This window comes from Saccostrea echinata, unplaced genomic scaffold (assembly GCF_033153115.1).
Source record: "Saccostrea echinata isolate AGI-Se365-2 ecotype Australia unplaced genomic scaffold, CSIRO_AGI_Sech_v1 ptg000013l, whole genome shotgun sequence".
In the NCBI taxonomy this organism is placed as follows: Eukaryota; Metazoa; Mollusca; class Bivalvia; order Ostreida; family Ostreidae; genus Saccostrea; species Saccostrea echinata.
Genome location: NW_026889762.1, coordinates 2,273,345 through 2,291,249, shown reverse-complemented (window position 1 = coordinate 2,291,249; position 17,905 = coordinate 2,273,345). Strand labels below are relative to the sequence as shown.

Here is a 17,905-nt window from a genome sequence, read left to right as displayed (position 1 = left end):
CACTCCTCAGGCCCCAGGGGGGCAGGGACCATGATATTCATAAATTTTTTTCCCCTTCACACATAAATGCCATATGCTAAAATTGGCTGAAATTGATTCAGCGGTTTCAGAGAAAAAGCTGAAAATGTTCAAATGTTAACACACGACGCACGACGGACAACGACGGACGAAAACAGATAGCAATAGGTCAACTGAGTGACTCAGGTGACCTTAAAAATTGTTTTGTTGATTTATGAATGATTTATCGATTTGATTAAGTGGAAGTATTGATTTTAAAATCAACATATTTTGTCACAACGGGGGGCTCTCAATGTTCAAAAACAACGTCATGAATTTTTTTTTCAAAATTACTTTGAATTCCCTCTTCTTTTCTAAAACGGACTGTACCTTACCCATTTATTCAAAAATAGTTCAGCTTTATACTTGACACTTAACATGAAAGAGTGCATTACTCTGCTTTCAGAGTTCCACAATAGTGAAACGGGCATCACTTTCTATGACGTTTCTCTTTGTCATGTCGTTTGCCTCGCAGACTGTCCTTCGTCTGTTTCAAAGTCTCTATCACCTTAAAAATTATTTTGTCATTTATTAAATAAATATTGTGATTCGGTTTTTTCACATATATGATTGTTCCTCCAGTATTTTAAGACTTTGTTCAGAGGTTTTCCTACTTAAATACCAAATTATATTGCTACTCGGTCCTCCGTGACATCCTGTGACGACATTTTTTTCTCTTTTAAGCTACACTTATTTAAAAGAAACGACTATAGATTGATGATTATTTGTTGTTCAACGCTGAGTCGGTAGTATTTCAGCAATACAGTGTTAAGAGAAATTTTAGCAAAGATTTAAATTTTGGAATTATAAGCAACGATATTCAGATCGCTAAAATTAATAGCCCTACCAATTTATTCTATATCGGTGGTAATAACTATTAACTTTTAAATATTTTTACTGATTTTTAAGGATATGTCGCTTAATTTTTGTCTCACTTGTTTACTATGACCGATTGTGAATTTTTTTTTTTTTTTTTTTTTGGTTTCCTTGGAGACCCCCACTACGCCTACTCTTTTTGAAAACTTGAATATTAGTGGGGCCATAAAAATTTATTTACATGTACTCTGACCTGTTTTTTAAAAGTTTCTTTACATTTGATCCCCTGGAGACCCCATCCCCCAATAAGCCTACTCTTTTTCGTAAACAAGAGAAACGGTCTTTCTTGTGCCTAGGGAGTTATAATCCTTGATGAGGAGCTCCTTTTATCGTCTCATCTGACAGACTTGAAATATGATTGTAGACATCTATTACCCCTTTCGTAGTCTTCGTAGTCTTAAATTTTGAATTTTATATATATATATTTGAATTTTGTTTTTTAATTATTTGAACTTATTGTTAAAGTCTATTGAACAAGGTCGGTTTAAATACGGCGTTTGGCGTTTGATTAAAAAAATATGTCAAAGTCTACGTTTTTTAATTATCCTCCTGTATTTTACTTTTTAGAAGTGCTTTCTATACAGTACAATTTTTGTTCCCCAGAAGACCCCTTAAAGGTGCTTAGACACAGATTTGAAGTTAATATTTACTCAAATTTTCTGTATAATTTCATGACTTGTATGTTGTTATAGCGTTTCATACGAAAATTTGATAAAAATCTTATTTTATCTGGAAGTTATTGAAACTTCAATATTCTGGACGCGTTTGATAGACACGTCCTTGCACTTTCACAAATTTTAACTTTATCTTTATGATTTTAGAAAAGTAGCAATTTTGTTGGTTATTAATGAAAAATATTAAAACCATAATGCAGAAATTTCAGAGTAGAAATGTAAAAAGCAAAATCCTCTCACCAGTATTGTCAGTCCGTGTTCAGTAATGTGTGTGCAGAGTTTAACAATTGAACACACCCGGTGAAACGTAAACATTAACAACAACAGAGCTCGTGCCCTGTTTACAAAAACAGTTTACGTTTCATGGGTATATTCAATTTGTTAAACTCTGTACACAACTACACAACACTGAGCACGGGCTGACAATACTTAAGTGAGTGGGTGTTGCTTTCGCACATATTTACTCTGAATTTTCTGGATTATAGATGTAATATTATTCATTAATAAACAACAAAATTGCTACTTTTCTTAAGTATTAGGAAAAAGTTAAAAATTGTGAAAGTGCAAGAATGTGTTAATCAAAAGGCTCCCGAAATTCGTAGCTTCAATAATTTCCAGATTAAATAAGTTTTAATTTTATTTTCGTGTGAAATTCTATAGCAACATATAAGTTGTGATATTATACAGAAAATTTGAGAAAATATAAACTTCAAATCTGTGTCTATGCACTTTTAATAAGCTTACTCTTTTTCGCAAACAAGAGCATTGGCCTTTTCAGTGTCAAGGCAGTTGTGGTCCTTGATGTGGTGCTCCTTTTAACGTCTCATCTGACAGACATGAAATATGATTCTAAACTGTTATGACCCCTTTCGTAGTCTTAAATTTTGAATAATTTGGTAAATAAATATATTTGTAAGACTTTTAAGTGCGATGGGACTCCAAAGTCCGATGGTCTGCGCCAAACCCTGATGGTTTGATAAGCCAAAGTCTGATGGTGCGGAAAACAATTAACGTTTGGAGCGTCATAGTACTACCGCTCCAAATTGCAATGCCGCGCCATGCGAAGATCTTAGAAATAAATACAAATTAAAATCATATGAGAGGACTAACCTTAGTTTCCCGGATACGTGCGAGACTAACACCAATCGATCGAAAAGTGTGTAAAAACTATATCCTAGATATCTTGGGTGGGTGCCAGACTAACCCTAATCAGTCGAACAGTTTGCGAGGACTAACTCTAAATCGCTCAGGTTGGCTCAGGTTGGCGCAAAGCTATATCATAATCGGCCCAAAAGTGCGCAAGGACTAACACTAATCAGTCGAGTGGTGTGCGAGGACTAATCCTAAAATCTCTGTTGGGTGCAAGCTATAAGCAAAATCAGTCAAATTGTATGCGAGGACGAATACTGAATTGATGGCTTTTGCATGCAGTTCAACGGCGTCAGCGGTTGACGTCGGACAATTATGACGTCATAATCGTTGATTGTTTCTCCTCACCATCGAACCTTGGCTTATCAGACCATCGCACTTTAGCGCAACGCTTTTCATAGGAAACGAGCCATCGGACTTCGGCGTGACCATCGGACTTTGGCGTCTGTACCGACATCAAATCATCGGAGTTTGGCACAGACCATCGGGGTTTGGCGAGACCATCGGACTTTGAACTCTTACATATATATTCCCACATTAGTCCAATATTTTTATACCAATTTGTCATCGGATTACTCCGTTAAGCTGATTTATACCGAGGGCTAACGGCGGATGTGACAAATGATGCCTATTCCTCCTAGTCACCTGATCCTACCTCAGCTGGTGTTTCCAATGGAGTTTGTTTTTCCCTGTTCATAATTGTATTCTTTACTGTAACTGTGAGATTGATCTCTGTTTGCCCCCTTCACTACTAAACAAAAAATTCCATTCGGCATATCAATGGCTATACTATGCAAGTGAACACCTAAAAAATTGCTGTCGTGGAACTTCGGGGGAAAGATAATTTTTATTTGGACATAAGATGAAACATTTTCTTATCTTTGCAGCTTTAACATTCCAAACAAAAGGACAATTATTGATGACCAAATTCACAGATATCGACAAACTATTAATTGTCTAGGATGAGACATTCCAATATATGGTTAGAATAGTGTGGCTCAAAGCATCTGGAAGTATCATAACAGGAGAAAGTCTTGTCTTTGTAGTTGAGGGATATCACATGTAGATAAATACAATTATTCCTTCTTAATTCACCGCCAACTTAGTGTATGGTTTTTTTTTCTATTCAATCAAACGTTCCTATGACTCAAAAGTTCATGATAACATGGAATGACTTGACAACCCTTATAATTTAAATTTAAGGCCCTCTGTAATAAATATTTATAATTTGAAGGCCATGTGCTGTGATTCTCTGTCAATACTGTAAGCCGATCAAACCGAGATGAAGCCTAATTAGAAGTAAGATCACGGGTAAATAAGGGTTTCAGGATTAGGAAAGGTAAGAAGACAATCATTCAATGGCCCGAAAAAGAGCTGAAACTGCTTTGATAATTTTCTCGCTTTATTGTTTTCCTGAGTGGTCGTCCACTGTCACTAACCATAGCTCTCAGCATAAAGTGAAGGGAGAAAGCTACTGCTGTGGATAGTGACCTGAACAGAGCCGACCTGTCCCTGGTACTAGTCTATTAAGTTAAAAATACATATTATTTACTTTCTTGAAGTCTTCCATTTATTATAGATCATGATCCACTTTTTGATTTCAATCCAAGGTAGGGACATCTAACAAATAAATATATAATCTAATCAGTGACTGAAGAAAATTATTCTTTTGTTAAGAGTTTTTTTTTTTTTTTTTTTTTTTTTTTTTTTTTTGAAATAAAAATAGATTATCAGTAATAGAGTGCTGTTACACTCTAAGAGTAGTTCCACATAATTTTTTCTCTTTGAAATTTACCTGCAATTATTGATTTTTGCGATTTAGGAGAAAAGACACGTTAATACAAGTAAATAAATAGTTCATGGCCAAAAATGTATACGAGTAAAAATAAGGTCGGAAATAATTCTTATTTCTAAACTTGATTTACAATATTTCTGAATTATTGCTCCCTAGTTAAAAATAAGTTCAGTCTCTTCGTGCAGTTGCCATAGCTTTCAGTATAAAGTGAAGGAAGAAAACTACTGCTGTGGATAGTTACCCGAACAGAGCCGACCTGTCCCTGGTACTAGTCTATTAAGTTAAAAATACATATTATTTACTTTGTTGAAATCTTCCATTTATTATAGATCATGATCCACTTTTTGATTTCAATCCAAGGTAGGGACATCTAACAAATAAATATATAATCTAATCAGTGACTGAAGAAAATTATTCTTTTGTTAAGAGTTTTTTTTTTTTTTTTTTTTTTTTTTTTTTTTTTGAAATAAAAATAGATTATCAGTAATAGAGTGCTGTTACACTCTAAGAGTAGTTCCACATAATTTTTTCTCTTTGAAATTTACCTGCAATTATTGATTTTTGCGATTTAGGAGAAAAGACACGTTAATACAAGTAAATAAATAGTTCATGGCCAAAAATGTATACGAGTAAAAATAAGGTCGGAAATAATTCTTATTTCTAAACTTGATTTACAATATTTCTGAATTATTGCTCCCTAGTTAAAAATAAGTTCAGTCTCTTCGTGCAGTTGCCATAGCTTTCAGTATAAAGTGAAGGAAGAAAACTACTGCTGTGGATAGTTACCCGAACAGAGCCGACCTGTCCCTGGTACTAGTCTATTAAGTTAAAAATACATATTATTTACTTTGTTGAAGTCTTCCATTTATTATAGATCATGATCCACTTTTTGATTTCAAGCCAAGGTAGGGACATCTAACAAATAAATATATATCTAATTAGTGACTGAAGAAAATTATTCTTTTGTTAAGATTTTTTTTTAAATCAAAATATATTATCAGTAATAGAGTGCGGTTACACTCTAAGAGTAGTTCCACATAGATTTTTCACTTTAAAATTTACCTGCAATTATTGATTTTTGCGATTTATAGGACAAAAAGACACCTTAATACAAGTAAATAAATAGCTAATGGCCAAAAATGTATACGAGTAAAAATAAGGTCGGAAATAATTCTTATTTCTAAATTTGATTTACAATATTTCTGAATTATTGCTCCTAAGTTGAAAATAAGTTCAGTCTCTTCATGCAGCGCTAGCTGACATATTGCAATCTAGTATTGAACTTGTAAGAATTCCCATTGTGCATCGAAACATAAGAAAATATTTTGGCTGAACTTTGACATTAAAGATCCATCTTGTCTGTATATAGAAAAAAAACATTTCGCATACCCATGCAAATCATGTATTAATTCTAATTGATGTTACACCTGTTATTGGTTTTGTTAATATCACAGCCACACACCCACAAACACCCCCACGTACACACACCCTCACACACATACTGCTACATGCACACATTCAAACTCACCCACCCGCCCACCATGTATTTGTATAAGAAATGTAAATAATTAAAATTAATTTCTTGAAAGGCAGATAAAGCGTTTCGATAATGATGAATGTACTTATATTGTTTAAACTTGTCGACGAGAAAATAATCACAAGAAAAAATTCCAAATGTATTTGTATTAGAAAAAAAATAGTGTGTAAAATTCAAAGTATTGTTCAAGTTTGGCGTCCTCCATTCAAATAACAAATAGACTGTGTTAATTCAGTGACAGGTTACTAACACTTTGATATTTCATATCAAAGTATTTGATTTTCTTAACTTTGCTGATGTGATATTGGATAGCAAAAAAAAAACCTGTTTTAAGAATAAGAATTACGTTTATATTGTACAATAAATGTATTACGTTTCAAAATTTCTACTCAAATTACACTTTTTGTTTGCTTCTTGTCGAACAAGGAAAAACATAACATATACGCAAGTAAAATGATACATATATTATTGTTTATGAAATCATAAAATTGTATTAAATGGCTAATCTAACCTGTTCCAGAGGTTTATAATGCATATGATTAGGTTTATAGGGAAACTCAATGTACTAAAATTTGGTGTCTTCTGGAGAATAGGACAATTCAGGCGTTGCAAAAATCATGTCAATTTAAATATTTGATTTTCTTAACTTTACTGCTGTGACATTCAACAACAAAGAGATTGTTCTTGATGTCAACACATAAGCCCCAAGGACAGAGAAGGCCGCAGTTATCAATATAACGAATGAATTTTCCGTCCTGATCTAGGATGTGGATGCGGTTTTCATTCACGTCTGTGGTCAGAATATGACTATGAGAATCTGAAGTGATCCCAATGGGACAGAATCTTTTCTTTTTAGTAGTTGTGGGGTGCCCAGTGTATCTGAATCGGAATAGTCCAGCTTGGTTGACAACCACTATGGCCTGCGCTTTACCGTCAGCTACACAGATATCCAGGTTCTTATTTTCACATATGTATTTACTGTACACTGTAAAACTGTCTACAGAAAACAGCGGTTTGCCGTCTGTATCATATTGAATTGTCTGTGTTTCTACCGAAGCTTTACATCGCACGATCTTTGAATGTTTTTTGTTTCTGCCCATTGTGATCAGAAGGCCACCCTTTGAGGAAATACAGATGTTGTAAGGTGTCCAATCTCGGAATCTGATCAATTCTTTAATTTGCTCATTAATTACTTTATAGACTGCTTTAAAATCGCGGTCAGTATAGATCAAATTACCATTTTTTGTCACAGTTATATCAGTAGGTGCGTTTCCTGACCTGGTTTGGATCACTTTCACCAAGGAATCCTTGAGATTATAAAGCTTTATGATGTTTTCTTCTCCACTTATCCAGACTTTTTCATCTTTAAAACAGGATATACTGTGAAGGTTTGTAAGTTTTGTGTTGATAGTCACGATGAGTTGTGGTTCTGCAAGCAAGACGGTATCAGATCTGGAGTGTGCCCCATCTGTTGCCTTAATATCGTTGTCCTCTTCAAATGTAATGGAGAGTGATGTTAGAAAACCAAAAAACTGACGAATCAGATGAATGTGCTCTTCATCTATAGTATTAGGAGTAAACGTTGGTAACGAGCAATTCGCTTTTACAGGTAATATTCTGAGTCTCTCATTAACGGAATTGTATGAGGTAGTTACTGCAATATTATTGGAATCAAGAATTTCTTTTACATACAGGATTCTTTGCTCCATCTCGTTAATTAATCGTGTAATTTCGGCTTCCTGTTTTTCCAAGACCGCTAAATGTTTGTGTTTCATCTCATCAATTTCACTTTTGTGTTTGCTGACAATCAACTCGATTTCCTTGTGCCAGATTTCTCCTTGTTTGCATACTGCTGTTGTTAATGTCTCGTATTCACTGTCTATCTTGGATTTTTCTTTACATAATCCTAATTCCATTTCTTTGTACTGTGGGTAAAGAATACTCTCTAATTCTTCTAAGTCCCTTTTCATTTCTTCTTTCTTCTTATTAAATGCTCTCAGTTCGGATTCCATTTCTTTATGCCTTATATACACATAACTTTCACCTTCTTCTTATTCAGTTTGAGATTTCAACTGATCAAATGTATATTGACGCTGTTGAAACGGAACAACTTTATGTTTTGTAGATAAATTAGAAAGGTGTTCCCCCACACAGGCTTTGCAGAGGTTTACAGAACAAATGTCACAGCAACTCTGTACTTTTTTGGTTTCACACTGATCACAGTGCACGGCAACTTGAGCTTCAGGGTTATCCATCTCTCCTGTATACAAGAATGATTTAACATGTAATAATGATATCATGTCATATTTCAATCTTATTACTTTTTTCATATATTTACCTGATTTTTAAAACAAATACGATAAATTACCTTTAATTTTGTCTAGCTCCGAAGCATGAATTCTCAGTGTGTTGCAAAAATACACCGTGACACTTGCGTAAATATGGATTTATGCTTAGGTTGTTATCAAATGACTTCCCATTGTTCTGGACAGAGAATAAATATAGGTGTAGATATCACATGTACAGGTATACTTCATCTGATTACAATAGATATTTGTATTTACAATGGTTTACCTTGATCGAAATGTCTTTATTTGTACATTGTTACTAAATATTGCCTTAGAGTAACTAACTGTAAATCCAAAAAAAGAGGGTTTTTTTTCCATGGGTTTCATTTATGTTGACTGACGTCCTTCATACGAAATGTTAGGGCAATATTTTCACACTGAATTGTCTACAGATTTTTAGCCGGACTCCATAGCGTAAGCCGATCTGCGCGGACTAATCATCGGATGGTAATCCAACAACCGCCAATATAAACATTATGCTTTTCAAATTAGATCAGTTCCCGTTCTTAAATAATTCATGATGATGACGCTGGGTTAAACTTTTCAAATTTTCAAATATCAGAAACATAGTTTTCTCGGGTCAGACAAGCTTTTTAAGGAAAGATAATACCTGTGTGAGAGTGAACGTAACCTCTGCTGCCATATGTACACACAGGCCACGTGCGACACAAAGTCAAAATAATATTTCTGAACTTCTTATATAGCAGTTATTTCATGTATGTTTCATTTAAAACGGTACTGGTCACTGCTGTATAAATAAGCCCAGCTCTTTGTACTTCTGAGTACTTTGATTTCGTTTATTCGATCTCGTCAAAAGCGGATGAGGCCGGTGTAAAGACGAATAATGACCCCCATAGAATAATGACCGAACGGTCACTTTCAACGACAAAAAATGACCCTCCAGCCGTAGAAAAAATTCTTCTTTTTTTGTAGAAAAAGAGCCCTAGAGGTCATTTTTTTTATATGTGTCCTATAAAAAATTGACCCCCGTTGAAAAATGACCCCTTTTCCAACATAGTGATACAAAATTTATAACAGGTGATTGATGCCAAGGTTTGAACCTCAATGTTTAATTCTTAATTAGTTATGTCCTTTTTGATCAACACTGGACGAACGCGCAATTTAAGTGCAACAAAACAGCATTACAATTACATGTTTATTTCTATCTTTTAATTCTATTGTGTTCTTGGCATATATTGAAAATCGCAAAATGGCTACTATTGGTTATAACTCTTAACGTAATTTTTTCTTTATGACTATTTTCCATTTGTTTCATATTTGGATATTTGACTGATTATAGACATTTCATAAATAACAGACAAGCGGGATGTTGGCTTTTCAATGGTAAGCATATCTCCCAAAGTAATCAGCATGCTTTGAATATGATCAACTTTTTAAAAAAAAAAGTAAATAAAAAAAATGAATGAGAGAATTTTTCGGAAATAAATAGGAAAAGATATGCAATGTAATATTTATATACATTTTTTTGAATGACATAAAAGGTCGTGCAAATGAGGTAGAATGTATCGCAAATGGCATAATATGTCGTGTGAACGACAAACTGTGGATGAATTTCTACTGAAAAAAGGTGAAGATAACGAAGAGGGATGATTTTAAAATATCCACAAACAATAACCGTTCACGGTAGCTCAGTCGGTAGAGCGCTCGCTCCGTGATCGGAAGGTCGTGAGTTCGAATCTCGGCCGCGACTGACCTAGGTCGATAAAAAATGGATAGCAACTGTTCCTTCGCCATGCGCTCGGCACTTTGAAGTGAAAGTTGCGGGTCATTCGAATGAAACCTTAAAAACCGAGGCCCCGTGTCACGGCAGGCGTTGGCACGATAAAGATCCCTCACTGCTCAATGGCCCTGAGTGCCGAGTAAAGGTCAACATTTGAAGCCCTTCACCGGTATATGGTGACGTCTCTATATGAGTGAAAAATTGGGACGTAAAACAACATATAATCAATCAATCAATCCACAAAATATACAATTCTGTTAACAGGGCATAAAAAAGGACCCCTGAAAATTGCAGAGGTGGGATCAGGTGCCTAGAAAGAGTAAGCATCCTCTGTTGACCCGTCACATCCGCCTTGAGCCCTATGAATAAATCAGGTAAACGGGACATTCCGTTGTCGAATTTAGTTTAAAAACAAAGGCCAAACAATTGACCCAATTATAGGTTATATTTATTGACAAGGTCATTGATACGACCATTGAATTTACAAAACGCTGACTTTAAACGAGGTTGTTGAAACCCCTGTAACATCAACTAACATGTATCAGTCAGAAGTCTGCCTCGATTTAAAAATTAATCGTGTTCTTGGGTATCGAATAACTTGGTAGACGTAAATATCATATACAAATGATAGCGGAATATTACTACATAAATAAAGGAAAGTTGACGATGGAAAAAGCTTTCGTCATCCCGTTTGTCAGAGAATTTATTTGTATGTTGGCCTTTATCGTCTATAGTCAGTAGAACGTCCAAATATGAAGCAGACGTGGCAAACTTTAAAAGAAGGACATAAAATTTATGCATGTCTGAAATAAATACAATTGTATAATGTGCATTCGATTTTATTTATTAACAGTGGTCTATGGCAATTTTTATCAAATATATATAGAAGTAATAAAGAATAATCCCAGTACAATGTACAATTTAATTCTGTTAACATGGTTGTCTGAAAATAGGGTATACACAATCATGTAAGAGGAATAATTTTCTTTAAAAATCCACCTTAAAACAATGATACATCTGTCAAATCAATATGGAAACATTTTATTTCTTAATATCTATATTTAAAGTTTAATTTCAGGTCCAAGAAATGAATGCAATCCTTCAAAAACATAATATAAACTAAATATTGTCGTTTTGGGGTGGTATAAATAGCTAAGTAATTATCACAGGGGTTAATACCAAACCCATGACGTCATAACTACTGATCAAATTTTTGCCGAGTGAAAATTAAACGTGAGGAGAATTCATGTAAACAAATATATGAAATAGGAATTTTAAAGCATATACCGTGAATGTTATGTGTGATTCATAAGGAATTAAAGATTAAGAACCAAATACGCTGATTTATTCTCACACGTATCATATTTTCTTATAATGAACACAAGCAATGTTTTGAAATCTCGATCAGCCTTTCCGCTGTCGTTCTAACAACAAAGATGCAAAAGTTTAACACTACACGGCATACTTTAAAACATAATTTTTGTTTCAATCAAAAGCTTTTGTTCTATAGTACTTGGAAAGTGCTGCTAGAATCGCGTGGTTAACATGAATGGATGACAATTCCTTGATCGTATGTACAAAATGTAAAAATTTTGGAATGGTTTCATGTGAAAGTTTGGAATATTTTTTTTCTGTGTCGGGAGAGTAGGATTCTAGCAGCACTTTTCATGGCCTAGTGATGTTTTTACATAATTATTTTTACAAAAGAAATGAATTATCCCCGGGGTAGTGTTGAACTTTTCACTTTCATTAAGGCATTTTTTCTATTAATAGACGCCACGTGATGATGTAGTGGAGTACTTCTTTTAGCCTAAGATTCAATGACGTCTATACAATGGATTATACTAGTAATAGTAAATGTTTTATCTATGGCAATGTAACATTGTAACATTTTACGAAAAAAGTCGTCGCCCGCGTGGCGCAGTGGTTAGAGCGTTCGCTCTAGAGTCGCGAAGTAAGGAGTTGATCCTTACGTCGCGGGTTCGAATCCCACTGTGAGACGTGGAGACCGGTCCTTCGGATGAGACTGTATAAACCGAGGTCCCGTATCGCAGTAGGTGCTGGCACGAAAAAGATCCCTCACTGCTCAATGGCCGTAAGTGCCGAGTATAGGACAAAATTTGCAGCTCTCCACCGGCAAATGGTGGCGTCTCCATATGAGCGAAAAATTCTCGAGAGGGACGTTAAACAACATACAAACAAACAAACGAAAAAAGTCTTAAATTCCCCGAAATATTATCTGGGTACTGCCTTAACATACATGTACCTGCAAACTATTTGATACAGAAGAGTAAAATGAAATCCCCCTTACATCAATAATTTTGAGGGGTTCGTCAAGGATATTTCTAAGATAACTTGTCATTTTTGGCTCTTATAATGCCCCATTTCCCCTATCGATTATTATATTTTTTTTTACATTGCACCAAAAATAGATTTCAAATGCAAATTAATACTCGTTTTGATTATGTAACTCCGATTCTCTCGGTGTGTTTGGCTAGGACTTGAGCAAATGTAAACAAGAAGATTAACACGTCTGCTTAATCAGTTTGTATTACTGTAATTTAATCGTTGAATCATATAATAAAACAATTATTGCTGTTTTTTCTGTCAGTACTATGATTTTCCACCATCGAAAAACAATGTTCACCTCGCCTTTTGGGCTCGATAAATCTTTACCTCCTCTGGATTCTGAATCATCGCATTGACCTTAAAAACAGCAATAATTGTATAATGTTATGAGATCAATATATCATCGATTTATTCCCATTTATTTAGCTCAGGTGAGCATTTTGGCCAACAGATATCTTGATTTATTGTTGTTGTTTTCTTTTGGCCCCCTAAAATTTTACCTTTAATCGAGAAGGGGGGCATTATTCCACGGGGGTCATTTTTCTTCACGTGGGTGTAAAGACGAATAATGACCCCCATCGAATAATGACCGGACGGTCATTTTTCAACGACAAAAAATGACCTCCCCCCCCCCCCCAGCCGTAGAAAAAATTCTTTTTTTGTAGAAAAAGAGCCCTAAGGGTCATTTTTTTTTTATATGTATGTCCTATAAAAAAATTGACACCCGTTGAAAAATGACCCCTTTTCCAACAGAGTGATGCAAAAATTATTACAGGTGATTGATACCAAGGTTTGAACCTAAATGTTTAATTTTTTATGTCCTTTTGACCAACACTGGACGAACCCGGAATCGACCCGCATCGTGGAAATGATGTAGAATATGTATCGCAAATGACATAATACCTCGTGCGAACAACATACTATGGATGTATTTCCTACTGGAATAAAAGGTGGAGATAGTGAACAGTAATGATTTAAAGTATCCATAAACAATACAATTCTGTTAACAGGGTATAAAAAGGACCCCCGAAGATTGCAGAGGTGGGATCAGGGGCTTAGAGAGAGTAAGCATCCCTCTCACCCGCCATGAGCTCTATGAAAAAAAGCAGGTAAACGGAACATTCCGTTGTCGAATTTAGTAAAAAAAAAAAAAAAAAAAAAAAAAAAAAAAACAAAGGCCAAAAAATTGACCCAATTAAGGGTTATAATTGTTGACAGGGGCATTGGTACGACCATTGAATTTACGAAATGCCGACTTTAAGCGTTATTGAAACCCCTGTAACATCAGCTTATCTGTCAGTAGCCTGCCTCGATTTTAAAAATTTATCGTGCTTTTTGGTATCGAATGAGATGGTAAACCTTAACATCATATTCAAATGATAGCGAAATATTACTGCATAAATAAGGAAAGTTGATGATGGAAAAGTCTGAAGTCATCCTATTTGTCAGACAATTTAGTTGTTAGTTGGACTTTATCGTCTATAGTCATTAGAACGTCGAAATGTGAAGCAGACGTGACAAACATTAAAAAAAGACATAAAATTTCTGCATGTCTTAAATATATATACAATCGTATAATGTGCATTCAATTTTATTTTATTTTCAAATACATAAAAGTACTAGTAATAAAAATGAATCCCAGCATAATGTAAATTCAAGTCTGTTAACATGGTCGTCTGAGAATAGGATACATACATATAAGAGGAATATATTTCTACTCCATTTTAAAACAGTGATACATTTGTCAAATCAATATATGGAAACATTTCAATACTGTGTATATTGAAGTAGATTAATATGTTTTCAATTTTTCATTAAGGCAGACCATTTTATTGACCTTCCAGGTGAACTTAAGGATTTATTTTTCCTACATTGAACTAAAAATGGATTGAAAACAATTCTGAAAAGTTATTTCACCTGAATCAAAATTCCACTCAAGTGATCATAATATTCAGGCACAAAGAATAGGAGAAGGGGGAGAGATTGCCCCCTCCCCACTTTTTCTGAATGTAAATTTTAGCAATTTCTAGTTTGAAAATGTTCATTGAAAGTCTTGTAACCACCCCTCTTTTTTAAACAGTATGGTTAAAAAAACTCCCCTACTTGAGTGGACAAAGTGCACATAACATTCAGGAGTATCAGGGGTGGGGTTAGGTGTCCTCCCCCTTCCATTTTCATGAACATAAATTTTTATTTATTTTTTAATTTATTTTTTTTTTTGCTTGAAAATGTTCCTTGCAAGTCTACCCCCAACTTTTTGATACAGTAGAGCAAAAGGAAATCCCCCTTACATCAATAAATTTTTTGAGGGGTTCATCAAAGATATTTCTAAGGTAACTTGTCATTTTTGCCTCTTATAATGCTCCATTTCCCTTTTCGATGCTATGCCTGATATTTATTTCCTACATTGCACCTAAATACATTTAAATGCAAAATAGATACTGGTTATGCTTATATTAACTCCGATTCTCTCACTTTGTTTGGCTGGGACTTCAGCAAATGTAAACAAGAAACTTGACATGTCTGCTTAATCAGTTTGTATCAATTTATTCGTTGAATCATATAATAAAAGAAGTATTGCTGTTTTTTTTCTGTCAGTACGATGATTTTCCACCATCGGAAAAGAATGTTCACATCGTCTTTGGGCTCGATAAATCTTTTACTCCTTTAGATTCTGAATTATCGCATTGTCCTTAAAATAGCAATAATTGTATAATGTAATGAGATCATCATATCGTCAATTTAGTCCCAATTAAGCTCAGGTGAGCATTTTGGCCAATAGGTCTCTTGATTGATTGATTTGTTTTTGCCCCCTTAAATTTTCAACTTTAATTCATATGGAGTCATTATTCTACAGGGGTATTTTTTTTTCAGGTAGGGTAAACTTTTAGGGTAATGACACTTTTTCTACGGGCAAAAGGGTCATTTTTCGACGTCGAATAATGACCGGGGTCATTTTTCGCCGTTGAATAATGTTCGACGGCGAAAAATGACCCCCGGTCATTTTTCTATGGGGGGTCATAATATTCGTCTTTACACCGGCGTGAAGAGTCGTAGTTCATGTCCTCACGAATCTTCAAAAATTTAATTCATTTCTTTAGTAAATCTCATGGAATCATTGTCATGAGTACACTATATACACTATTTCTCCAAATGGTGAAGATGAACTGACTGCAAGCAAAAAAGGAGAGTCTTTCCACAGCAACAGTAAATAAACCACCCTGATACGAACTCTCTAAGTTTAAATTGTTGTTGAAATTCATTTCTACAATTTTCAATCTCACAATAGCTTGGCTAAGACGTTTCAACACAGTTGAACTATTACGTCACAGCCACGGATACTGCCTTATAAAATAGACAAAGGCAAAAAATTAACTCAAAGATAATCGATGTAATTAGCAGAAAATTTTATTTATTGTTAAAATACTGAATTTGTTTCCTAAGAAAGACAGAAATCTCTTTTATTTTTTTTTAAGTCCTCTCCCATTCGTGAAAAAAATCCATAGGCTGTATAAAACATTCAACTGGAAAAAAAATTCTATGAGTAGTAGATAAGTAGTAATGAAATAAGTGTATTATATAAATAAAATATATGTCATCACTCCCACGAAATTCCGCCAGAGTTCGTTTGCTAGATGAGGCCTCGGCAGGGATCGAGTATGTCTCTCTCTCTAGATGAGGCCTCGACGGGGAGTATGCCACTTCCACTTTTTAGAGAGATACATCGTATGACCTCGATCTGCGGAATTTTGCGACAACACTCGTAAGTATACCATTGGAATCATTTTGAAAACGCTTAAAAAACCATCTTATAGAAATATACTTAAAGGACATGACCAGGAACTTTTGATAACATTTTAGATATATTTTTAAAATATTTTAATGAGAAGGGATTTTTTTTGTAGAATTTAAACATTTTTTTTAATTTTTAGGGGGTGGGGGTGGGGAACATTATACGTTAAATGATGCATACACTACTTAATTGTTCCAGACTTCTATGTAAGTCGGCTAATATCAGATTACATAAATTGACAATTACATGTACAATATTTCTACATATTTACTGTGTTTACATCCACTGAATATTTTCTCCTTTGTTTATTTCTCAAGAAAAACATTGTGTTTATCAGTCAGCAAACACTGCTTATTAAGCAAATCGCCTGTACAGATTTCTTGAGCATTTGCTCTTCCATTAAACAAACGTACAATAACGCAGATATCAATAATGCAATATTTAATCTACTTAATCATACTTTAGATTACCTAATTTTTCCATTTCTATTTGTTTTCTCTGTGATAACTCTTTGAAAGTTAGGAGAGTTGATTTCTCGATCATTCTAAAGGAATGCAAATTTTGCCAAGCGAAAGGTCAGTAGCTAAGAAGGCCTAATATGCATGTAATTCTCGTGCGGCCGTCTTTGTGTTTGACGTCAGTGGGCGGGGACTATTGAAATTGACATGTGAGGCCTCATGTAATTTAAATCTATTAGTCTACATTTTTAAAATCTAAATTTACATTTTTATTTCGAAATGAAATGGAAATATAAGGAATCACTGTCTAGTTAGTAGAGTATGCCAGGGACATCAACGATAGTTGGAAACGTGGGATAAATTATCCCACGTTTCCAACTATCGTTCGTCCGTTATGCAACTTATCCCACGTTTCCAACTATTGTTGATGACCTGGCATACTCTACTAACTAGACAGTGATTCCTTAAATACCGGTATAAACAATATACCTTTCTTTGATTGATAGTATGAGAATTAACGTTGTAAGGTATTGGGAAAAAATTACATTACACAATAAAGCATTATATTGTTTAAATTTATTTTCCTAGTATATTGCTTTAAAATCAAGATGACAGCATATTTTAAGGATATCCGATCCTCAGCTAGGAAAGATAACTCTTAAAATTATAATTTTATTTTAAAAAGTCTCAAAATGAAGCTTGAAATAGATCTTTTCGTGCAAAAATTTTCATTTTATGCATCTTAATATGATTCAAGGTTCTTTGAAGTCTTTGAATATTTGCTCTTAAATATCAGTCATTACATAAACAGCCATGTTGGGGAATCTACTGTAAAATGTAAGGATTTTGTTTTCTTTTTTCTTTGCATTTACTTTCTTTCTGATGTAAATAATTGTTTTTTTTTAGTGTTTTGTTCTGCATTGTTTTCACATCATGTTTTTGCATAATTATATTTGGTAGTTATTTTCCAATTAAAAAAAAAAATTACAGATAGATATCTGTACATGTTTTAAAAAAACTGAATAAAAAACTAATGGCACATTTTTTGCAGACAATCTAAAAATGTTATGTAAACTCCAAGTCTATCAAATCATTGGATTATATTTTCAACATACAGTATTGATCAGC

General features: G+C 34.1%; 1 protein-coding gene across 1 annotated transcript; it reads right to left on the bottom strand.

Annotated features, from left to right (window-relative positions):
- Window positions 1–6,708: 6,708 nt before the first annotated feature.
- On the bottom strand, window positions 6,709–8,100 carry LOC133186232 (uncharacterized). Its single transcript, XM_061321463.1, has one exon. It carries the CDS (start codon window positions 8,098–8,100, stop codon window positions 6,709–6,711), a length of 1,392 nt encoding a protein of 463 aa, XP_061177447.1.
- Window positions 8,101–17,905: the final 9,805 nt, after the last annotated feature.

Bases quoted from the DNA above. Each gene is read 5' to 3' on its own strand.
- LOC133186232 (XM_061321463.1), bottom strand. From the start codon at position 8,100: ATGGAATCCGAACTGAGAGCATTTAATAAGAAGAAAGAAGAAATGAAA.